Source organism: Myxocyprinus asiaticus, chromosome 14 (assembly GCF_019703515.2).
Source record: "Myxocyprinus asiaticus isolate MX2 ecotype Aquarium Trade chromosome 14, UBuf_Myxa_2, whole genome shotgun sequence".
NCBI classification, from domain to species: Eukaryota; Metazoa; Chordata; class Actinopteri; order Cypriniformes; family Catostomidae; genus Myxocyprinus; species Myxocyprinus asiaticus.
In genome coordinates, this window is record NC_059357.1 from 13,956,768 (window position 1) to 13,982,508 (window position 25,741).

The window sequence follows — 25,741 nt, forward strand, 5'->3', positions numbered from 1 at the left end:
AGGGGGAAATATACAATATTAGGCGGGTGGTTTTAATGTTGTGGCTGAACGGTGTATATGCATCTCTATAAAAAGAGAATTAGTCATAAGCATCTGTCATAACCCAATTATAATGATGTCCCTGCAGTCTGTTTTTATCTAATCAGGTGGCTAGGACAGAAGACAGTTGCATTTCTACAACTTGCATGTGGAAACACTGATTTATAACATTAAGCAGTTAAGTGTGAAATATAAATTTTCCAAGTCCAACAGGCTGCATGAAGTGGAAAATTTTATAAATTGTCAATAAATTAGAAAATGGTTTAATCCAGGACAATATACATGTAATACATTGATAAACATGACAATGATGTATAAAACATTTCCCATACAAGAACTAGATTACATCTAAGGAAATGAACATCTTCTAGCTGATGTTTCACGTATTACGTGCTGGTTTTTGTTTTTGTTTTTTTTCACAGGTCAGGGATGATTTTAGGAACTGTGAATATGAATAAATATTTATTAAATATATTCCACAAGCATTTTGACATATTCATTTGACAAACTATTAAGTCTACAAAAAAGAAAAGCTCATTTTTTCCCTCAGTATTGATTCTCTTATTCTTCCTTCACTCTTTGTTCCTTTATGGCCTGTGAAGCCACCAGTTTGAAGAAGAGAGTAGGCCAGAGAGTATGTAGATAGATGGCTACAGTAGGCAGTGGGCCAGCCAACACAATGTCTTTCTGTTTATGATGGACAGCCTTCAAAACGGCAGGATCCCACCCCTTTGTTGTGGTTTTGTCCATTACTTCAAAACCTAATGAAACTAAGAAAAGAAGAAAAATTGGATAAAAATATCTGTGGTTTTAATAAAAAATAAAAAAAATCATATATATATATATATATATATATATATATATATATATATATATATATATATATCTCATAATATTTCATACATTTTTTTGTTGTTGATTAAAATAAACCAATCAACTCAAGTTCACATGCTCTTACCTCCATATTTAGATCCGTCGGTGGGCGTGTGGTGAGCTGTGCGTAGATGCCGCGATGGATGGCGTGAAGCCTCCACACGCGCTATGTCTCCGTGGTAATGCGCTCAACGAGCCACATGATAAGATGTGTGGATTGACGATCTCAGACACAGAGGCAGCTGAGATTCGTCCTCCACCACTTGGATTGAGGCGAGTCACTACGCCACCACTATGCCACCACGAGGACTTAGAGCAAAAATTGGGAATTGGACATACCAGATTGGGAGAAAAAGGGGGAAAAAAACAAAAAAGAATCGACCTGGAAGAGGACGCGTGTCTATATTGTCTCCAAGCAAGGTGAGGAGGGTGGTTCGAGTGGCCAAAGAATCTTCAAAGATCACAGCTGGAGAATTGCAGAAATTAGTTGGGTCTTGGGGTCAAAAAGTCTCCAAAACTACAATCAGACATCACCTACATCACAACAAGTTGTTTGGGAGGGTTTCAAGAAAAAAGCCTCTGCTCTTATCCCACAACGAACTCAAATGTCTTCAGTTTGCCAGACACTACTGGAACTTAAAATGCGACTGGGTTTTATGGTCAGATAAAAGAAAAATAGAGCTTTTAGGCAGCAAACACCAGAGATGTGTTTGGTGCAGACAAAGAGGTAGCCATATGGAAAAGTACCTCATGCCCATGGTTAAATATGGTGGTGGATTTTTAACGTTGTGAGGCTGTTTTTATGCCAGAGGTCCTGGACATCTTTTTCTGATACATGGCATCATGGACTTTATCAAATACCAACAGATAAAAAAATCTAAACCTGACTGCCTCTGCCAGAAAGCTTATAATAGGGCATGGTTGGATCTTCCAGCAGGACAATAATCCAAAACAAATATCAAAATAAACCAAAAATGGTTCACTAAACACAAAATCAAGGTTCTGCCAAGGTCATTTTAATTCCCTGACCTGAACCCATAGAAAACCTGTGTGGTGAACTGAAGAGGAGAGTCCACCAACATGGACCTCTGAATTTGAAGGATCTGGAGAGATTCTGTATGAAGGAATGGTCTCAGATTACTTGCCAGGTGTTCTCCAACCTCATCAGAAATTTTAAGAAAAGACTCAGAGCTGTTATCTTGGCCACACATTTTGTGCCACACATATATTTGACAAAAATCTTTGTTTTTTGATAAAACTTGTGTTGTGTTTGCAATTGTTTGATATCCATTAGAGGACAGATTTTTGTGAATATTTTGAATGAAAGATCAAAAGGATAAACAATAAAGACATATTTTTTACATCCTTCTTTGCTCCAATTACCTCCTTTGCTTCTATTACCAAGGGTGCCAATATGTCTGGCCACAACTGTAGGTATATAAATCACATATAGGACATATAAATAGGTGAAAATAGTACCTGACACACAGCGTGGCTATTTGCACCCCATAGTGTATTGGAAACATAGAAACTTATTACAAACTGCATATACATAATTGTTGTTTCAGTGGTGTGGGATGTAATGCCAGTGCATCTTTGACTTTTCGACCTGGGTTCGATTCTGCATTTGTCGTGCTTTTTCCCCCCATTCTGTTTCCTGTCTCCACTCTTAATATTTTCTTTAATACTACTTATAATAATACATAAAAATGAATATTAAGATAGTTATACTATAGTAATGTTGTAGTAACCATGTTTTTTTGGTGGAAACCATAGATTTGATGTGATTAACAATGGTGTTACTCCAGTAATTTGGTGTTAATATAGTAACCAAGTTTCATTTTGGGGTTACAATTATTTTACTACAAAATACCATGGTGATACTATGGTTACTGTGTGGATAAACCATGGTCATTTTTTGTAAAGGAAGGTTAAGGTTAGGTTTAGGGGTTTGTGTAGTGTGTCTGTGGGACACGCTGCAGTGATGCCCCTATACTGTATGTTAGTATTTAATTAGGGGTGCAAACAGCATCTACTATTATTTGTATCAGGGTGCAAACAGCATCTGCCAGCAATAGATCGCAAACGTTGTTGTGGTTAATGCAGTAGGCCCTTAGAATAATTTGCGGGTGAAGAGAACTGCGGATCTCTCATCATCAGGAGACATGTGCCGAAAAAAGAAAAACAATAAATATGTTAATAAAGGTGCAGCCTCACTTCTCACTCATCGTGTAAAATTAGTGTGTTGTCGTACCCTGTTCGCACAGTCATGCATCTCAGCTCCAGATCTTTCTTTCCACAAGCAACCCACTAAAAAAAAGCACGCACACGCCACAGAGTCGGGCGCGCGCACACAGGTCCAGTGAGGGAGAACAGACTCAGATACGAGAAACGCAGTGGAGCATCTGATACAGATCGCTGCACGTTTGTTTTTTTATTACTGATATACAGTAGCAGTGTATGTAGGATAAAGTGTAAAGCTTTATTCTGTAGCATCCTCTGCGGAGCTTACTTTTATATGTCCACTGTTTATTTAAATTCAAAATGAAAAGGATTATAATGATATTTGCAGACATCTTCCAGTAGATTAAGGTGGGTTCACTTTCGATATTGCATGTTGCTGTAGTTTATTATGAACATTTTGGTCCTCGCGCATCAGTAGAACAATCGTGTGTCGGATGCTGTGGGTGTGTCACTTTTGTTACTGCTGGATTCTCCGTGTGTGTGCGTGTGCTGGTCTCTGTGTGAACTGTTTAAACATTATTCTCAATGAATTAATGTCATTTAGCACTCATACGGAGGAAGCGTGTCCTGCGAGTGTCCCTGTTATGTGCTTATTTCTTGTTTGGTACCTCTGTCAGTTTCAGAGAGTTAGACGGATGAAATGGAAAAGTAATTGATGTGAGGTTGATTGATTATGGTATTGATTTGAACATAATGTTAAACGCTGTGTTCATTAAGCATATGATCATTTTCGGAATGTATCTGCCATAAATCATACACTCAAAATTAACAGAGGTATTATAGTTACAGATATGGGTGTGTCATTTGAAGCTCTTTGTTTTGGTTTTTTGTGTGTTTTTTTTTTTTTTTGACACATTGATTTGACTACTGATACTGAGATATACTATGGCGTTTATGAGGATTCTCAAATGCAGCATGTTGTCATGGACTTAAAAATAACACTTTATTTATATTTATAGGCTACTGGATGAATATGGTGCTTATATGGTGTTGTGGTTACAAAGATTTGCCATGGATGTTTCTGGGAGATTTGGGGTTTGACAAAGTAAATTAAAGCCAAAAACAGCTCATTTTCTCTCATGAAGTTGTCTTTTTAATCTGATGAGATATAAACTAATTGATTAATATTAGAAGGGTGTTTCTATTAATACCCCTAGTTTTCATATGTGCATCAAAATGATTTTTTAAAGTTTCCATGTTATGTATATATGTAATAACATTAAGGCAATGTTAAATATAATGTTAATGTTTATTGCGATTTGTATCTAGTAAGAAAGCTTGTTTTCATCCAATGTAATTTACATTAGGCCTATACATATTACAATGGCAGTCCTCCTGGAGCAACATGATGTGACGTACACAAAAACACAGACAAACCGAAATTTTGATTAAAGTGTAGTTCCATTAACAAGTAGTTTCATAAAGAATATCTATCTAATATCCATCTAGATGTGTATATGATGAGATTCAACTCAAGATGAGGACAGCAGGAGCAAAACAAGGTTATGATGGCTTATTCTGTCCTGTGTTTCATTTCTTTCCCTGCATTGTTTCAGGACCGATTCCTGCTCTGAGGTAGATGAGATGCAGCCTGCTGGACAGGGGCAGATTAAGCTTTAGATGTGAATGTTGCAAAGTAAAAAAATAAAATAAAATAAAAACCTGCCACCGGTTACAGCTCACTAAAGAAGAGAGTGAATGAATAGATGGAGCATAGTAACCTTATGTTTACATTGTTCTCTCCGAATGCTTTATTGCCATAGCAGCTTACAAGAAAGGTGTCTTCTTAAGCAGGTAGACAAGGATTTAAGTTGAGTTTTAAGATAAAACTGAAGTGCCAATAAGAACAGCTACAGTACAACAGCAATGCTAGGAACTAGCCAAGTATTTAGACAACTTCAATTTTTGAATGAGTGTAACCAATTAGGAAGGTTTCAGGAATCAGAAATTAAATCAGGGTCAGCAATTAAAGGGGGTTCAGGCATCAAAAAATGCCCCATAATGAATTCCTCTATTTACTGTAGGCCTTATTTTACATATTTATGTATAAATTATGAGTAGATGTTGATTGAATTTATGCATAAGAGGCCATAAATTCTCAATCTAGTTATTCATATTGAGAATCTGTTAATCGATTAATTACATTTATGTATTTGACAAAAGGATGACACCTTATATTTTTTTATTTAGTTGGGAAAAATGCACTATAAAGGTATAAAACTTACCTGAATATCAAGTCCAGGTGGCAAATATTGCCCCTTACTTAGTGGAAAAGTTCATTTCTGAACCTGGACCAGGCCAATTAATCTGTGAATATTTGGCTATTTTTAGATTATCGGCTAATGCACATACCAACCTTGTCTCCGTTCCAGCCTTTTTGGTAAATTTTGTAGAGTATTAAAATATATATTGTGTAAAAACCAGTATTCACCTAATTTTAGCAATTTTTGTGCATCTCATTTACCATCATTACACTGTATTATGCATATGTGAGTATAACCTCGGCCACCCTGCTCTCTAGTTATCATAACGATATTTAAAAGCCATATCTGTTTACCACTGCTCTTTTGAGTGTGATGAATTGAATTGTAGTTGATCTTAAGGCCTTATCCTGAACAACTGTAGAATTAGACTGTTAAACCTTACTTAAATAAATGCCTATAAAGTTCTTCAGTTCTGACTTTGTTCATGTGTGGTCCTCAGGTGCGTGCTGTGATTGGCCAGACCTACATGCTAACACAGGATGAGGAGTTGTGGAAGAAGGAGCTTCCAACCAATGTGGAGTCTCTTCTATGTCAAGCCCGTGACCCACTTGCTGACCGCTCTGAACGAGTAATGAGCTTTGGGCAAGCTGAGAGAGATAAAACCAGAGTGGTCTCCTTTCGTGTCCCACACAATGCAGCTGTGCAGGTGTACGACTACAGAGAGAAAAAGGCCAGGTAATGTTTGATGCTTGCTTGGATTACTGTCAAATGTCTAGTAATGAAGCATCTTAACCAATGATACCATAAAAAGGTTACTTAAAGACCCCGTGAAATGGCTTTATCACAGTTTTCTTTCCTATGTTGATGAATTTACATTTAGAACTATTCTGAGACCCGTGCAGACAGACAGCACACTGGAGGTTTAGTCTTTCACTAAATAGGGAGCAAGGGAGCATCCTATAGCTTTGTGCATTCACTCCTAAAATTTGGCTAAAAGTTCAGTTTCAGGCTACAGATGATGTTTGACCCCTCAACATGTTTGGCAGACAGGGGACAATGGACTTTCTATGGCTTGGTATTATTTAAAATGTCACAACTTAGTCCTGCTGTCCACATACACTATATTGCCAAAAGTATTCGCTCATCTGCCTTTAGACGCATATGAACTTAAGTGATATCCCATTCTTAATCCATAGGGTTTAATATGACGTCGGCCCACCCTTTGCAGCTATAACAGCTTCAACTCTTCTGGGAAGGCTTTCCACAAGGTTTAGGAGTGCGTTTATGGGAATTTTTGACCATTCTTCCAGAAGCGCATTTGTGAGGTCAGACACTGATGTTGGGCGAGAAGGCCTGGCTCGCAGTCTTCACTCTAATTCATCCCAAAGGTGCTCTATCGGGTTGAGGTCAGGACTCTGTGCAGGCCAGTCAAGTTCTTCCACACCAAACTCGCTCATCCATGTCTTTATGGACCTTGCTTTGTGCACTGGTGCACAGTCATGTTGGAACAGGAAGGGGCCATCCCCAAACTGTTCCCACAAAGTTGGGAGCATGGAATTGTCCAAAATCTCTTGGTATGCTGAAGCATTCAGAGTTCCTTTCACTGGAACTAAGGGGCCAAGCCCAGCTCCTGATAAACAACCCCACACCATAATCCCCCCTCCACCAAACTTCACAGTTGGCACAATGCAGTCAGACAAGTACCGTTCTCCTGGCAACCGCCAAACCCGGACTCGTCCATCAGATTGCCAGATGGAGAAGCGTGATTCGTCACTCCAGAGAACGCGTCTCAACTGCTCTAGAGTCCAGTGGCGGCGTGCTTTACACCGCTGCATCCGACGCTTTGCATTGCACTTGGTGATGTATGGCTTGGATGCAGCTGCTCGGCCATGGAAACCCATTCCATGAAGCTCTCTATGCACTGTTCTTGAGCTAATCTGAAGGCCACATGAACTTTGGAGGTCTGTAGCGATTGACTCTGCAGAAAGTTGGCGACCTCTGCGCACTATGCGCCTCAGCATCCGCTGACCCCGCTCTGTCATTTTACGTGGCCTACCACTTCGTGGCTGAGTTGCTGTCATTCCCAATCACTTCCACTTTGTTATAATACCACTGACAGTTGACTGTGGAATATTTAGTAGCGAGGAAATTTCACGACTGGATTTGTTGCACAGGTGGCATCCTATCACAGTACCAAGCTGGAATTCACTGAGCTCCTGAGAGCGGCCCATTCTTTCACAAATGTTTGTAGAAGCAGTCTGCATGCCTAGGTGCTGCATTTTATACACCTGTGGCCATGGAAGTGATTGGAACACCTGAATTCAATTATTTGGATGGGTGAGCGAATACTTTTGGCAATATAGTGTATGTTGCCATCAATGTTTAGGAAAACTATTTGCTTTAGATTAAAAAAACACTTTTTTGCATGTTTATTAGGTGCTACTAGTTACAAATCAGAAAGGGAAATGGAAAATGCACACAGCAGTCACGCTCGGGTCTCAGGAGGTTATATAAGTATTTGCACTGAATCAACATGTTAAATCATCAGCACTAGCTTGTTTATATCTGCAGACTTTGTGATTTGTGTTGATTTTATTTAAACTCTGCTTTAGGCAATGATTACAGTTATTAGGTTTACATTTTTTTGTGAAGAATTACATTTTAATTAGAGATCAAGTGGAATTTCCTGATTTGGACATTGTAAATCACCCTTTACTTCAATTTCCTCCCCATTTTCTCTTTTTTTCTGCTTTTCTCACAGGGTGGTGTTTGGACCTGAAATGGTGATGCTGGGTCCTGACGAGCAGTTTACAGTTCTGTCTCTTTCTGGAGACAAACCCAAACGTCCAAATGTCATCAAAACCATTTGTCTCCTGCTTGGCCCAGACTTTTGCACTGACATCATCACCATCGAGACAGCCGACCATGCCCGCTTGCAGCTTCAGCTCTCTTACAACTGGTATGATGTGTTTGTATGTGTTTTTAAGCCCTATGTAGCAGTAAAAAAATAAAATGGAACAGTATCAGCAAGCAATGCTTCTGTGCTAGCTAGTGTCGTAGAGTTATAGATCAGTGGTAGAGCATTGAGCGGTGATGTGTTTAAAGGAATAGTTTATAGAAAATTGTCACAATACGAGTTTGGAACAACAAGAGGGTGAATAAAAAACTACTAAATGTTTATTTCTGGGTGAACTATCCCTTTAAGGATCTGGGGCCAGATTCACAAAAATGTTCTTAAGAAAAAAAATAAGAATGTTCTTAGGATACATTTTAAGAGGTGCGTAAGAATGTTCACAAGTTCGAAGAACATCTGAATTATTTTAATTTTCAATAATTGTATTTTATTTTAAGATTAAAATGACAGGCTTTGACATTGTCTGATCATACTAGCCTGCTCATGACGTTGCCTTGTCTAATACAACAAATTCAATACTTCAACACTGGTAAATCGTAATGATACATTTATCTATCTATTAACTTTTTTTTTATTTATTTTTTTTTAAGTAGCGAGCACCTAACAATATTTTCTTTATTGTAAAGTGCATGAGATGTGTTAGATTAATGACATTAACCACCATATACTAGTTATATTGTTGTAATCCTCTCCATCATTTTGAGTCACTTTGACCGTAGAAATACAGTACTGTTTAAAGGTCTTTGGCACATAATATTTATATCTTCAGTTTTAGTGTGTCAATGGGAAACATAAACTTTAGACAAACAATCCTTTTGCAGATAGATTGGAATAAAATAGAAGAACAGGGAGCCCTGCAACAGATGGCATGGCCCCCACAGGGCCCCCCACTGAACATCGAGTCAGTGTGGGATTACATGAAGAGACAGAAGCAATTGAGACAAATAGATAGAAGAACTGTGGTGAATTCTCCAAGAAGCTTGGAACATCCTATCTGCCAAAAAACATGAAAAACTGTGTCCAAGTGTACCTAGGAGAATTGGTGCTATTTTGAATGCAAAGGTGGTCACAACAAATATTGATTTAGCCTTTTTATGTTTAATTTGTATGACATTAATTGATCAATGAAAACTATTTATTGCATTATATTTGAAGAAATCCTCACTATGCAACAATTTTCACAAGTGCCTAAAACTTTTGCACAGTACTGAGTTTCCTGCAGTAAAATTTTGGATTTTGTGAGTTGTATATCCTAGGATACGTTGCCCTATTAAGGTACAAAAAAGTCAAAGTCATCAATATCTCTGTTTTATTTGATGCAACAATTATGAGTTTCTGACTTCCCCTCTTTATTTAAAACATATCATACATATGTGTGTGAGAGAGAGTTTGTGTGTGAGAGAGAGAGAGAGAGAGAGAGAGTGTGTGTGTGTGTGTGTGTAACAAAACTGAGAAAAGTTTAGCTTTAAGGTTGCATGTATGAAATGTGTAAGTGTAATACATGTGTGTGTGTAATATTGTGGATTAACCCTTTTTCTTCCCTGTCTGGCAACGTATCTTCAAGATGTGCTAAATAACAGCATGCACAACATATGACTTAATTTTCTTCTTCCGCATCTTAAGACAATGTTCACGCTTAATATTAGCAGTTTGATTTTCTTTTTTTTTACTGAAGAAAAGAAAGATTAATATAATTAATTATCACAAAGTCAGCATGTCCTGCACCATGGGTGGCCATGTTGGTTTTAGGTCAGGCTGACTTAACGATCACAGAAAATTTGAACCAAGTCATGTGACCCACATACTCAAAACAGACCCTACTATGATAAATGATAACAAGATTGGGTGAGAAACTCCATACTCCATACCCCCTATAAGAAACTAAAGAGTATGTATCTTGTTTTGTGAAACTGGCCCCTGGACTAGACTTCACTCTCTCTGTTTCAGGCACTTTGACATCAAACGGCCCGCTGAAGCAGCCAATGCTTCTGTACAACACATGTAATGTGCTTATTATTTCATAATAAGATTATTAATATTAAAGGTGCACTTAGTAACTTAGTTGTCTTTGTGTCATCTTGGACTTACACTGACACCTATCGGCTTGGATGCAGCATCATTTAAAATCAATAGTTTTCAGTTTCAGATGCCATTGTAGAAATGTAGTATTCACAGTCAGTCATGATTACTTTAATCAATGAGTGAAAGTGTCAAATAACAGGACGGTTACTGAGATTAAGCGAGTAGTATTCAGCTGGTCATGTGTAGCCCTAATCACGTGTGCCTGTTTCTCTAAAAGAACTCCATTAGGATCATCTGTTCAGCTGTCTTTGGTTTTGATGAGAAACTGGCGGTGAAGTCCAGCCTGCGTTTTGCTCAGAATGGGTTAATTATCAGCAGCGTGGACATTCAGTCTGTGGAGCCGGTGGACCAGCGGACCCGTGATGCCCTGCAAAAGAGTGTGCAACTAGTCATTGAAATCACCACCAATTCACAGGAGGCTACGGCACGGTAGGAACCAAACAATTCATCTCTCTTTTTCTCATGCAATGTTAAACATTCTGTCATTTACTCACCCTCATTTCTTTCCAAACCCATATGCTGATATGTTTTCCTGTGGAACACAAAAGGAGAAATTATAAAAAATCTTAATGTAGTTTTTTACTCCTCAGATCAACAGATCATAGTGACCACATCTGTCAAGCTCCAAAAAAGATCATAAAAGCACCATAAAAGTAGTCCATATGACTCCAAGTCTTCTGAAGCCATACTATATCTTTGTATGAGGAACAGACAGAAATTTAAGCCATTATTCACTTATAATCTTCCCCTCCACTGAAACTCTGAAATTTCACTTGTGATGGCATTCAGATTAATAAATGATGGATTGATAAAGTAAAATTCCTTTCTTGTTTTACCATGTATTTGTCTTTAACACACTTTAATACACATTCTCTTTCTCTCAGACACGAGGCAGAGCGTCTGGAGCAGGAGGCTCGTGGTCGTCTTGAGAGGCAGAAGATCAATGATCAAGCCGAGGCAGAGAAGGCGAGGAAGGAGCTGTTGGAGCTGGAGGCCCAGAGGTGAGTTCACTGCAAAGGCTTAAAGCACAGTGCAAAGCAAGCATCAAACCTTAAGTCCTATTCACACCGCCAGCAACATTGTTGCTTGATGTCCCTAGTCACTGTACTGTATGTCGCTAGGAGGCGTTTCTACTGCTGTCGCTGTAACGCGGGGGTACAAATACTAATTTGTTAATGAAGTAAACATTGTTTCAAATTCTTAAAGGGAGAGTTTACCCAAAAATGAAAATACTCTCATCACTTACTCACCCTCTTGCCAGATGTGTATGACTTTCTTTCTTCTGCTGAACACAAACGAAGATTTTTAGAAGAATATCTCTGCTCTGTAGGTCTATACATTGCAAGTGAATGGTGGCCAGACCTTTGAAGCTCCAAAAGCACATAAAGGCAGCATAAAAGTAAACCAGTTGACTTTATTGGATAAATCCATATCTTCAGATGAGATATGATATGTGTGGGTGGTAAACAAATCAATGTTTAAGTCCTTTTTTACTATAAATCTCCAATTTCACTTTCACTTCACATTCTTCTTCTTTTGTTTTTGGCGATTCGCATTCTTTGTGCATACCACCACCTACTGGACAGGGAGGAGTATGTATAATAAAAAAGGACTTAAATATTGATCTGTTTCTCACCCAGTAGTAATTTCAGAAGGAATTGTAGACCAAAAAATACTTATACAACTGGTGTTCACTATATATTTATAATACATGAATCCCTTTTAAAGTCAATAAAATAATCCAGCCAAGAGCAGTGTGTTTCTTTTTTTTTTCCTTGTTATTGTTTGATTAATATTAACAACATACCCGAAAGTGGCAGATCTAAGCTGCATTACACAAATCCGATATTTTACTACATATCTGCTTTTTTGTCCCACTATTTACATTCACCCTAGACATAACGTATTGTGTTTACATTAATACCTTGCCAAAACAGGCATTTTGATGGAATTTTTAAGTGTATTTGACCGTTTAGGAGCGAATGTGCATTAGCGCGAGCGCTTTCGGAGCGAACGTGCACATTAAGAACGCACACACATAAGCTCCCTGTCAGCAAAGTCCCTTTCGAGAGAGTTAACCTCTCCTCCATCTTGCCTGTACTTTATTCCAGTATCTCACATGAGATGGATGATGTGAGCTTTAGTGACTTCACTCTCATCGGTAGTCGCTCCCGAATGTCACTCGGCATTTGCATAAAGTTCAACTTTTCTCAACTTTGCTGTGTCGCATGCCACACCTGCCTGCTTCGTGTCAGCAGCCGTTGCTGTCAATCTGCTCTTTAGTAAGCTGGTGGAGAGTCTGGGCAAAGAAAACATAAAGGTTATGGCTCGAGCCGGGCCTGAGCTATAGGTATATTTTGTCCTCATGTCAAGCCCGAAAAACTATTCAGATATCACTAAAGAGTCAATTCAGAACTGATTATGACCCCCTCTAAACCTGGCATTAACATTCTGTCATTTCAATAGTTCGACAATAGACTAAATATAACAAATAACTATTTATCTCACAAACTGTATCCCGTTCCTTCATTCAGGTGAAGCTCCTGCAGTCTTTGGGTCTGAAGTCTACTCTTATCACAGATGGATCCTCCCCAATTAATCTCTTTACTACCGCCAATGGCTTCCTGGGGGCTCTGCAGGGAAAAGAAGACCAAAATGAATAAAGAAATAAAAAAAAGAGGAGAGCGGTTGAGAGGCCTTGTACTACATTATATGCATAAATTAAACTGTGATGAAATACTTCACATTATCACTCCCAATAGTTATTGCAATAAAGCCATGAAAGTGCAGCATAGCATATGTGTGTGTGTGTGTATATATATATATATATATATATATATAAATAACGGAAGCCCAGAACCGCAAGGTGGAAAAAAAAAAAAAAATAACGGAGAAAAAAAAAATTGTGTCTCAGTTCCTTTCTGAGCCTGTCTTAAATTTTTTTTCTCTCTTCCTACATTTTTTTTTCTCTCTTCAAAAAAACAAAAAAAAATTTCTCTCTTCAAAAAGTCCTTGCGGTTCAGGGCTTCTGTAATATATAAATATAAAAATGCATTTACACTGCTCACAGTTCAGCATGAAATCATGATGACTTAAAACACATGATTTACACAGTACAAGGGATAACTGTAAAATTATGAAGCAATTAAAGACATTTACACAACAAGAAGAAACAGCGGCTGCTACGAGAGCTCAAGAGGACTGCTGCAAACAAAATCTTAATGTGATAATATATATATATATATATTTATATAACAGCTGGTATATCAATGCGTAAGTGAATTCATTTAGACCCACAACAAGAACACACAGGCTTATTAATTTTAAAAGCTTAAATTTATTTAAAATATAAAAGCTTTTGTATTTATTTGAATTGAAAAATGTATATATCATTCAAAATTATTACAAATATATATAGGCTACTATTGATTACAAAACTATTAGAGACTATAAAGGTGAATATTCTCCTTTTTTTAAAGGAAGTTTATTTTCCTTTAATAAAATCTACCAGTTAGTAGTATATCAAAAAGTTTTGTTTTTCAGAAAATGGAATAAACTACTTTGTAAATATACATGGGATAATAGGAAACCTAAAATTAGTCTTACAATTTTTAAGTTCTCAAAAAGGCTTGGAGGACTAGAATTCCCAAATTTAATAAATTATTATAAAGCTGCTCAAATTCAACCTATATTGAAGAATCTAAAGTGAAATGGAGGAAGACGGAAATTTATTAAATGGGGGAACCTATTAGTATATCCCTGTTCCTACCCAAACAAAGCAAAAAAATGTAAATCAATAGATTATATTTGTATTAATAGTACTTTCTGAATTTGGTTAGAAAAAAAAGAGACAGAAAATAGTACAATTAAGAAAGATATAGTTAATTTACAAGAAATTGCTAAAGATTCTGATTTCATGCCAAATAGATAATACATTTAAGTTTTGGGCAGATAGAGGTCTGAAAAGATATCACCAATTGTTCACTGATAAAAAAGTATGTGCTTCAAAATTCTCTTATTTATTTATTTTTATTATTATTTACAGGTAAGAAGATATTTATTAACAGAAGTTAAAGTAAAAGAAATAAAAAGGAAATACATCCATTAATACATTATATAATTGATACATACAATACAACTAATCCAATAAAATTTTTAGGAATTTTAAAGAGTGCACTTGCAAGAGATATACAGGACACTCTGAATAAAATGATATGTAGGGAGGATGAATTAAAAATAAAAATTAGTCAGCAAGACTGGGAAGAATATCATATAATACATTCCATACTACTCAATCCAGTGTTTGGAGGGGATCTGCTTGGAAGATACAAATGAGATTTTTTACAACACCTGCTATTCAAAGTAAATACAATAGCATGGTAAAAGGGAATTGTTGGAGAAATTGTGGAGAAAAAAAATGCTCATTACAGTCAAATTCTAATTCAGAGTGCTCTAAATTGACAATTTATTGGAATGAAGTGAAGTGATTAGACAGGTTAATTTATTATTTAACTGCACAATAGAAATACATCCAGAAAACCTTATTTTGGGTAAAATGCCAATGTCCTTAAGAAATAAAACTGAACAAAATATATTTAGGGTAATCAGAATAGCAGCTTTGAAACAGATTACAAAAAATTAAACCAGACTTAAACCAGAACCCCCACAATTTCAAAGATGGAGAGAAACGATTTAGAAAATATACCAAATAACATTTATAATTAATAATAAAAGTCCGGAATGTGAACATAATTGGGATTTGCTTGAAAATATTATAAATTAATTTAGATAGATTGTTTCCTTCAGATTCTTGATTTTTGAACAAAATTAGTTAAAATACAAAGTATGATGCCCTATCTCATTTAATATTTAAAAAAGGAGGTGATGCCTTAACTTTATTTCCACTTTATTTGAAATAAAATATAACATGTAAATTAATGAATTACACGTTATTTATCAAATATGTTGTGAATGGTTATTTGATTTGGTTATTCAAAATAACAGTGTTTTTTTATTTTTTATTTCTCTTTCTTGAACTACAATTTGTATATTGTCTTTAGTAAAAAATAAAAAAATAAAAAGCATAAAAAAAGGCTACTATTGATTAATTAAAAAGTGAGCACTTAGAATACTGTATGCAAAAAAATTGTACGCAAAACTTCATACTGTATGTTCATCTCGAGTCCATGAAAGAAAGAAGGGGTTTGGGTAGCATTCACCCCTTTCCATAGCAATCTTGAGCTTTTAATATTTTAAAAACGATACTTTTTTGCAAGTGTCATATAAATCCATTTTACTGGCTGTTTTATAGATTGCCTAATATGTTATATTTATATTTTCAAAGATTCTTTTTTGTTTGTTGCTATGGCTAAAGAGGGTAAATGAAAAGCAATTAAATTTTAAATAAAATACAACACTCTATCTGCTGAAAATCTACATCTAGATTCTCAAATAAATAATTTATCATGAAGTGTCAGTTTTGTGGATTTCTCAGATTTTATTTGTAAAGTGCACTTTAAGAGACATGGGGAGTGACTTGATTGCCTCAGAGATGTCATTTTACTCACAGCTGATTGGTTCAGCATCTGTTAGCGATCTGTAATCCAGAACGAAACCTGCTACAGAGCAGGTTAGCCGTGTAGCGTAAGTTGCTATGGAGATGAACACCGCTTAAATCCTACCAACTTTCATGGTACCTAAAACCTGGGGTTGAGGCAAACTAAGGGGCCGTTTACACGACAACGTTTTCAACTAAAAACGGAAAACTTTTTATGCGTTTTTGCTGTTCGTTTACACAACAACGGCGTTTTGGGGCCTGAAAACGCAAACTTTTGAAAACGGGTTTCAAAGTGCACGTTTTTGAAAACGATGCCGTTTTCGTCTCCGTGTAAACATACAAAAACGCGAATTTGTGAAAACGATGACGTCATGCGCACGCATATTACGTGTTCAGCCTGTAGGCATGCGTGCGAGTACTTCAAAACAACACGCGAGACATTCAAAACTACAATGGCGGACTACAGGACTGTGTTTGTGCTGCTGAGTTTATTGACGCTTCTCCAGCAAAGTGTAGATTTACTGCATCACTACTACGACCAGCGATCGCCATCTTCATTGTTTGTATTCGGACTGCTGAGAGGATTATTGGTTGCCCCCTGCCCCCCTCTTCAAGAACTATACACTTCCAGAGTGAGGAAAAAGGCTGGAAAAATCACTCTGGACCCCACTCACCCTGCCCACTACCTTTTTGAACTGTTGCCTTCTGGCCGACGCTTCAGAGCTCTGAGCACCAGAACTGTCAGGCACAGGAACAGTTTTTTCCCTCAGGCTATCCATCTCATGAACAGTTAAATTGCCCCATTGAGCAATAATTATGTGCAATACACAGTTTAGTCTTTCTTATATTTATCCAACACATCCAACCTCTTCTGCCATTTCATTCCTCTGAACAAAAAAACAGAAAAAATATTTGCACTGTACATAACAGATTTGTATTTGTACTGTACATAATAGATTGTATTAGATTTGCACTACCCATGTGTATGTATGTATGTATGTGTGTGTCTGTACGTACGTGTATAATTATTTTTTATTATTATCTATGTCTTGTTGCCGTTTTTGTATTGTTTTTGTATTGTTGTACAATGGAAGCTCCTGTCACCCAGACAAATTCCTTGTATGTGTAAGCATACTTGGCAATAAAGCTGATTCTGATTCACCGCTCTGTGGAAGAATGCTTATGTGCGCTGGCGCGTAGTGTTTCTTTACAAAGTGACATCGCCAACTACTGGCCTGGCATGCATAATACAGCGTTTTTAGTCATTTTGGCGGATCCGTGTGAACGGGGATCGTTTTGACAATGTTGTCGTCTGTATGCGAAACCTTTCAAAAATGCAAAGGAAAAACTTTTCCGTTTTTAGTACATCATTGTCGTGTAAACCTTCCCTAAATCTTAGCTGGCTAGCCACCGAAACCAGCTTCATGGTACAAGCCTCTGCTTTCATGGTGTCACGACCTCGGTCTGACAGACCTCTCCTTTCTGTTAATGTGTTTGTTTCTGTCTTGTGTTTGAGCACATGGCTCTGTTGTGTTTTCTGTCTGCCATGCGCTCTCCTTACCCTGCCTGCTTGTTTCCTCTTGCCACGCCTCCTCGTTTAATCCTCATCATGTTGATTGTCTGCACCTGTCCCTCATGTATGTTCCTATATATATTGTGCCTTTCCTCTTGTCTTTGTTGAATTGTTTTGTTAGTAAGTTTGTTTGTGGTCTCAATTTCATGTATGGGTTATCACAAAGAGGTGTCCAGGGGTGTATTCCAGAAAGCAGGTTATGTGACATACCTGGGTAAGTTTATGGATAAGTTAACGGATAACCTCAGCTTTCGGTTCCAAAAACGGAGGTAACTTTCAGGGTATGTTAGTAGCCATAGCAACTTACTCTCTCAACATAACCTGCTCTGGAGTAGGTTATGTTCCAGAGTTAGTTTATTTCAGGTAGATGTTAGTATGTTTCAGAGGCTGTCAGCGCATGCGTGCCCTTTTAATAGCAGCACAGTGGGCGAGAAAGTTCAGATTACGCACAATATTATACTTTTAAAGCAATATTACGGTAAACTGCAATCTTTACTTCACAAATCTGCTTTACTATGGCATTTCCAGTCTCACACCGCAGATTTGCATTCAAAAGTGAACAAACTGTGTACATTGTGCTTTAACTATTAATGGGAAGGTTTTAATACTGTATATATTTTTAAGGCAGAACACATTGGAAAGTCCCCCACACTCTTCACTGTGAAGACAGGACTTAATATATTTATATTTAGCCCTTCTAATACATTTTTATTCTATAGATTTCATAGAATAAAATTATTATAGCACCCACATTCTATTTACAGTTCCTTCAGTCAATGAATATAATGAATGTCATTTTATAAACAACATTCCATAGTATCAATATGCAGGTAATGTCTGCCAATTAAAAGCTTAAGCAATTAATCACTCGTTATTCTTCACTAACTAGATAACATGTGATAATTTCATAGATTAGAGATTTTATTTCTTATCACTCTAATTCATGTAGGCTCCGGTACATATAAATGCACACATTTCCAGATTTGTACACTACTCTATCATCTGAAAATATAAATGAGACATGCTGTCATTTAGATTCACCCACAGTGCCCTCATTTAGCTGGTGGTCAGGTGATTCAATGAAAATATGTATCTTTCTGATGCTCAACCTCCTCTACTCCATCAGAAACTGTACATGGTCCATTTCTAAATTACATTTTTGTTCTGCATTTCAATAGGGACCTTTTACAGCTTCCTGTACTTACAGAGTTGCTTTTCCCTAATGCTGAGATCATGAACATCTATAATCAGACACGTGATCTTCAATTAAAACATCATTTCATTCCGTACCAAGTTGGTGGAGGCAGATGGACCCTACTGTACATGACAACACAACATGACAAGTTTTAATGCCATATCAAATGAGAAAAGAACACAATGGGCATGTAACTCCTATCAGTGTCCACCTCTGTTACAGCAGATCTTCATCTTAAAATGCACATGAATAATCATGTGTGGCCTACTAAAAACATTACATTAAATCAATGAAAAATGAAGACAAATGTGGGAGATCCTACAAATTGAAAGGGTCTATTAATACAATGACACCATCAGCAACTGTGGGAAATTAAAGGTGATATGGTTCTAAGTTTTTAGAAACCACAACTGGGTACATCAAATGATATTAAAAATAAAGGAAATACATTCAGTTCACATGACAGTAAAATAAAATTAGCATGCACAGATCATGGTAAATACCATTAAAATTAATCTTAAAATAAAATATATAGTAAACCTATAGCCTATCATAATATAAATACAATATGAATGTTAATACTTATAATGAAGTTCAGTGCAAACAAATAACGTAACGGTCGACCTATTAAACATTAATGTAGTTGAGAGAGGTCTAATATTAATGTTGAATTAAGCTTTTATATGTACAGTAGAACTTTATAGTTTTATTAATTTAAAATTTCACGCAATGATTCAGTGTAATTTCTGTCAAGCAAACTCTCAGTCCTAAACCAATGTAGCTCCTATCGCTATTACGAGTGAAGATGAAATAATGCTCGTTTGCAGTCATTAAAACTTCATGTTCTGCTTCACTGAAATATGGCGCGCCTTTCTCCTTAGCATTTGTTTCCATGGGGACTCGTGGATTCGGTGATCTGCTGAGAATGCCTTTCTGAGTTCACCGTGAACGCGCACAAACTCTGAGTTTCAACTGACCCTGCGCAGGTGTTCTGGAACCAACATACCCAGAGTAAGCAAGGAATGGGTTAATCAACCGAGAGTTCAGGGTATATGTGACAGTAAGTTAACCCTGCTTTCTGGAATACACCCCTGGTCATATTTTACCCCATAAATCATATGAAAAAAAAAAAAAATGAAAACATTTAGCATAAAAAGGACCCTTAAAGGGATAGTTTACTCGAAAATGAAAATTCTCATTTACTCACCTTAATGCCATCCCAGATATGTATGACTTTCTTCTGCTGAACACAAAGCTTTTTAGAAGAATATTTCAGTTCTGTAAGCCCTCACAATGCAAATGAATGGCAACCAAAATGTTGAAGCTTCAAAAGGACATATATGCAGCATAAAAGTAATCCATATGACTCCAGTAGTTAAATCCATATCTTCAGAAGTGGTAGGTGTGGATGAGAAACAGATCAACATTTAAGTCATGTTTTTACTATAAATCTCCACTTTCACAAATACATTCTTATTATACATTGTTTTGTTTTTCAATTCAATTTCCAAATTTATTTCGGTCCACACAATTTTTCATAATAAATTAAAATACACATAATAACCGAAAAAGGTGTAGGCTGAAGCCTTTGCTTAATGTGCCTACCCTTTTTACATATTTATCTAATGAGTGTCACTTTTCTCAGTGGATTTGATTCATACAAGATAAACAAAACAGTTACATTAGACATTTCCCAAAATGTACATAACTACAAAGGTACACAATTCAGACATTAATACAATAGTTTAAATATTACATACACATTATTCATATTGAGTTATATAGTTATCACCCTAGTTTTAAACATTTTCTTGAATTTACAAAGTGAGCTACACATTTTTAATTCCTTGTCACACTTATTCCGTAGGTTTACCCCTTTGACAGATATACGTCTATTTTTTCACAATTGAAAGTATACATCATGGTAGAGTTTGTTGGACTGCCTTTTTAATTAGAAATGATTTCATTTAATTAATAAAACTGCAAAAATTGTATTTTTACTGTATTACAATAAAATAAATGACTGTATTACAGTAATGAGAATCATTATTAAAAGATAATGAGAAAGAAAATACCAGAAGCATTACAGTAATGAGAACTGAGGGGTAAAATATGCTTAATTTTCCTAAAAATAATGTCACAATGCAGAAAATTCTAAGGGTTCTAATAGTATACTACATTTTCTTAATGCAAAATATGACTTCTCTTTTTCTTTTGGTTTTGGAGTAAAATGTGACCTGGACATACTTGAATACTCACATGCAGATCTGTGTGGTATGGCGATCTTTCCTTGCACACTGCTGATGACCACAATATGTCCACTGTGTCTATCTACCATAGAGGGCAGAATGGCTAGAGAAAGAAAAAAACATCTCATATTTATGGGTCATTGACAAATAAGGCTGTCCAAGGTGATGAAAACGGGAAATCTTTTTAAAATCTAGTTTAAAACACACGTCAAGTTCATAGAACTGTAAACTTTGTGTCAAATTTGGCATCATAAATCCTTGAAAAACATAATTTTCTAAAAAACAAAACAAAAAAAAAACTAAATGACTTAAAACATGTCATGTGGTGTAACATGTAAAAGGTATTAAAATACACTGCCTGGCCAAAAAAAAAAAGTTGCATACTCTATTTCGTTGGACCGCCTTTAGCTTTGATTACAGCATACATTCGTCGTGGCGTATTTCCATCCAGAGTTGCATTAATTTTTACCCAAGATCTTGTATTGACGACAGGAGAGTTGAACCACTCCGAAAAGTCTTCTCCAGCACATCCCAAAAACTTTCAGTGGGGTTAAGGTCAGGACTCTGTAGTGGCCAATTCATATGTGAAAATGATTCCTCATGCTCCCTGAACCACTCTTTCACAATTTGAGCTCGATGAATCTTGGCGTTGTTGTCCTGGAATATACCCATGCTGTCAGGGAAGAAAAAATCCATTGATGGGATAAGCTGGTCATTCAGTACATTCAGGTAGTCAGCTGACTTCATTTTATTGCGCATAACGTTGCTGATCCTAGACCTGACCAGCTGAATCAACCCCAGATCATAACACTGCCTCCAGAGGCTTGTACAGTGGGCACTATGTGTGACAGCTTTGGAATAGGGTAAATCTGGACTCATCAGACCATATGACCTTTTTCCATTGCTCCACAGTCCAATATTTATGCTCCCTTGCAAATTGAAGTTGTTTTTTTCTGATTAGCCTCTGTAACAAGTAGCTTTCTTGTGGCCACACTGCTGTTTAGTCCCAATCCTGTACATTCTTGTCACATTGTGCGTGTGGAAATACTCTTTCACTATATAATTTTTTTTTTTTTTCTTTTTGTCCAGGCAGTGTATTTTTCTTTCACATTTTTCAAGGTAAAAATAATTTTATAGAAATATCATGAACTTGAGTCAAGAATATCAAGAAGTTTTCTTAGGGTTATATCACGTGACTGAAACAAAATTGTGCCTCTTCATAAAAACCACAAAATATCGAATACTTTTTTAGACTTCACACAGAGTGAGGGTCTAAAGGGGTCCTCTCTGTTTTTATGATTTTTGTCAACATAACAAAAAAAGCTACTGCATGTTGGTTTCACCATCTGACTTAGATTTGGTGGACAAACATTTTTCAAATATTAATAATATTTTAAAGCAGTCATTTCAATTCACTGCTTTAAAGACATTAATTTAAAAAATATACACTACTAATGTGAGCATTTCTTTTTCAGCTTTTAATTAGATTTTTTTCTGTCTCAGGATGGTTGTACCACATGACTTATGACTTTAAACCTCCAGAAAAAAATAACAAAATGACTTAACTTAGAAACTGATTACATATTCATCATTTAAGATTATTAATTTTATAGAACTGGACAAAAAATTAATTAGCGTCACGTGATTGACCTTTATATCATTTAACCATGACATTAGGTTTCATCTGTCTCTCTTTCTCTCTCTCTCTCTTTTCCACTCACCTTGAGTAAGAGTAACAGGACCAAATTAGTTGGTCTCCATGACATCTCACTGAAAAGAGACGTGGGTGTCCAGGATGTTGCCACGGTAACTAATGCCTGCATTGTTGATGAAGACATTCACATGACCATGGCACTTCAAAATCTCCTCGGCTGCGCTGGCAACCAACGCTGTGTTGGAGAGGACAAAGGTGACAGTGCAACGATTATAAGTCTGAAAAATAAAAAAATAAACCTACAGTAGTTAAAAGGCAAGAAAATAAATGCTTTCAGTTAGCACACAATATCAATAAATAACTCACATTTGCACTGATTCTTGTTTAAATAAACCATTGAAACTTTCAAGACACCTTATCTAACCCTTTAATCACATTCAATCAAACAGCATTGATCAGTTAAAAGAATAGGACTTTCTTCTGCTGAACACAAAGATTTTTAGAAGAATATCTCAGCTCTGTTGGTCCTTACAATGCAAGTAAATGGTGGCCAGAAATTTAAAGGTACAATAAACATAAAGGTGGCATAAAATATAGAAAGTCCATATGACTCCAGTGGTTAAATCCATATCTTCAGAAGCGATTATGATAGGTGTGGGTGAGAAACAGATCAATATTTAAGTCCTTTTTTACTATAAATTCTTCTCCCTGCCCAGTAGGTGGGGATATGGACGAAGAATGTTGTGTGGATTACTTTTGTTCTCTTTATGTGCTTTTTGGACCTTAAAAGTTCTGATCACCATTCACTTGCATTGTATGGACCTACAGAGCTGAAATATTATTCTACAAATCTTTGTTTGTGTTCAGTAAAAGAAGAAAGTCATACACATCTGGGATGATATGAGGGTGAGTAAATGGTGAGAATTTTCATTTTTGGGTGAACTATCCCTTTAACTTTTACAATCTTTGATTGCACAAACTGTCAGTGAAAAAGACACGAGTAAGAGATTTGTGTGAATTTCTGTACCTCAATCTTTCTATTAGGTTTAGCTCTCAGTTCCTCAACCACCTCCTGCAGTTTCTTCTGGTCCTGTCCGTACAGGATCAGTCGGGCCCCTGCAGCATGAAACACCCGTGCACAATCTGCAGAGTGATAACAGAATAGATTATGATGTAAAACAGACAAAGCATGTGACATCAGTCCCACTTTATATTAGGTGTCTTTATCTACTATGTACTAACATTTAAATACATACAATACAATGTACTGATTGTGTAACTACATGTTCTGCAAAATTCTCACAAGATTCACATTAGCTGTTCTGAGGTTGAGGTACGGTAGGGTTAGGTTTAGGATTAGGGGTAAGTTTAACAGTGTAACTACAGATGTTATTAAATGCAGGTACTTTAAATGTATGTACAATGCAACAACACATATGTACATAATAAGTACTTTGTAGCAAATGCTTAAGTACAGAGTAGATAAAGACACCTAATATAGGGGCCTGGGTAGCTCAGCCAGTATTGAAGTTCGAATCCAGGGCGTGCTGAGTGACTCCAGCCAGGTCTCCTAAGCAACCAAATTGGCCCGGTTGCTAGGGAGGGTAGAGTTACATGGGGTAACCTCCTCGTGATCGCTATAATGTGTGGTTCTCGCTCTTGTGGTTATGTGTGGTGAGTTGTGTGTGGATGCTGCAGAGAATAGTGAGTCTCCACACGTGCTATGTCTCTGCAGTAACAAGCCGTGATAAAATGCGCAGATTGAGGCAACTGAGATTCGTCCTCCGCCACCCGGATTGAGGCGAGTCCCTACGCCACCACGAGGACTTAGGAATTCCAAATTGGGGAGAAAAGGGGAGAAAGAAAAAAGACACCTAATATAAAGTGGGTCCGTGATATTTATAGCCACATGCCATTGATAAGACAGCATTATATGTGGGTTTCCATGCATGTAACCTTTGGCCAGGCCTGAGCTGGCTCCAGTGATCACCACCACTTTATCCTGCACATTCTTCTTGTCTCTCAATTTCTGTATCACCTTCAACAAAATCAGCAGCCTGACTGTCCCTACAATTATATTTAAATGCTTGCATGTCGTTATTAGACAAATATAAACGGTGCTAAACTATGTTTACATTTCTATTACATTAAAAATTATTGATTTTAAGAGATGAGAATCGAGGAGAGTGATGAAGTAACCAAAATGTGCGCATTTTATTTTGGAAGCTCCTTCAATATATAGGCATTATTAATAATAGTATAATTAAAACGCTCAAAACAGCCCACAGTCCACACAGTAATACAAAAACGTTACCACTACCAATTAAATTAATCCAAAGTAACTGATTCTTTCAATAGCCATTACTGCTCAGAATTGGTTACAGAGCATTTTGAAAGGGATATTTTTCATCTCCAACGTCTCATTGTTCCTAATAATGATGTTATGTCTGCGCATACTGTATTTTTGCACGTAAACTTATATAAAAACATATCCGCGACACATTACTTAACCGGTAACTGGAGCCCATCTGATAAACACCATCACGTCTGTTCTTCTGTCCAAAGGGGCGGGACTATAGAACGCAACTGTGACCGCCCACTTTTTAAGCCATCTGGGTTCCGGAAGTATTTTCCACATTGATTTCTTTCATAGACTTTTAATAAAATCCTTCATAAAACAGTTGTGAGCCACGAACCAAACCAACTAGATCCGAGGTAAATTACAACATCACACACTTTGTTTTGAGGTTAAAAAAAAAAAAAAAAAAAAAAAAAAAAAATATATATATATATATATATATATATATATATATATATATATATTTGTAAATCGTAGACAAAGGTAACAGGCTGCGTACTTACCGTCTTTACTGAGGGCACAAACTACAATCCTATGAAACATTGCGAATTAAAAAAATATATATAATTATAATTATTAATAAATTATGTCATTGAATGAAAACTATGTAAATATATAAAACTATTGATTTTATGTTGTTGTTTATAAATATAGAAACAATATATTTTACTTTTATTGCAAAATATCCCGATATGTACAAATAAAGTATAAGTATTTTAAGGATGATGGGAGACCAACTCAATTACGTCATTCACAGTGCGTCATGGGAGCGTGCGGTTACTCCGAGCCACGTTTTGC

At 36.5% G+C, this 25,741-nt stretch overlaps 2 protein-coding genes and 1 long non-coding RNA gene across 3 annotated transcripts; 1 reads left to right on the forward strand and 2 right to left on the reverse strand.

Annotated features, from left to right (window-relative positions):
* The first annotated feature begins 3,285 nt into the window (after positions 1 to 3,285).
* LOC127452362 (major vault protein-like) lies at positions 3,286 to 13,163 on the forward strand. Its single transcript, XM_051717793.1, has 6 exons — positions 3,286 to 3,504; positions 5,860 to 6,095; positions 8,122 to 8,332; positions 10,574 to 10,785; positions 11,241 to 11,357; positions 12,891 to 13,163. Exons 2-6 carry the CDS (start codon positions 5,887 to 5,889, stop codon positions 12,892 to 12,894), a joined length of 753 nt encoding a protein of 250 aa, XP_051573753.1. The 5' UTR covers positions 3,286 to 3,504; positions 5,860 to 5,886; the 3' UTR covers positions 12,895 to 13,163.
* LOC127452369 (uncharacterized) lies at positions 10,586 to 11,321 on the reverse strand. Its single transcript, XR_007899242.1, has 3 exons — positions 11,193 to 11,321; positions 10,851 to 10,888; positions 10,586 to 10,723 (listed from the first exon to the last, which is right to left on the reverse strand). It is a non-coding gene; the product is annotated as an uncharacterized LOC127452369 (long non-coding RNA).
* A 7,629-nt stretch (positions 13,164 to 20,792) lies between the features above and the next one.
* LOC127452366 (dehydrogenase/reductase SDR family member 7B-like) lies at positions 20,793 to 25,135 on the reverse strand. Its single transcript, XM_051717798.1, has 4 exons — positions 25,096 to 25,135; positions 23,612 to 23,727; positions 22,652 to 22,862; positions 20,793 to 21,033 (listed from the first exon to the last, which is right to left on the reverse strand). The coding sequence occupies exons 1-3, from the start codon at positions 25,124 to 25,126 to the stop codon at positions 22,698 to 22,700; spliced, it is 312 nt and encodes a 103-aa protein (XP_051573758.1). The 5' UTR covers positions 25,127 to 25,135; the 3' UTR covers positions 20,793 to 21,033; positions 22,652 to 22,697.
* Positions 25,136 to 25,741: the final 606 nt, after the last annotated feature.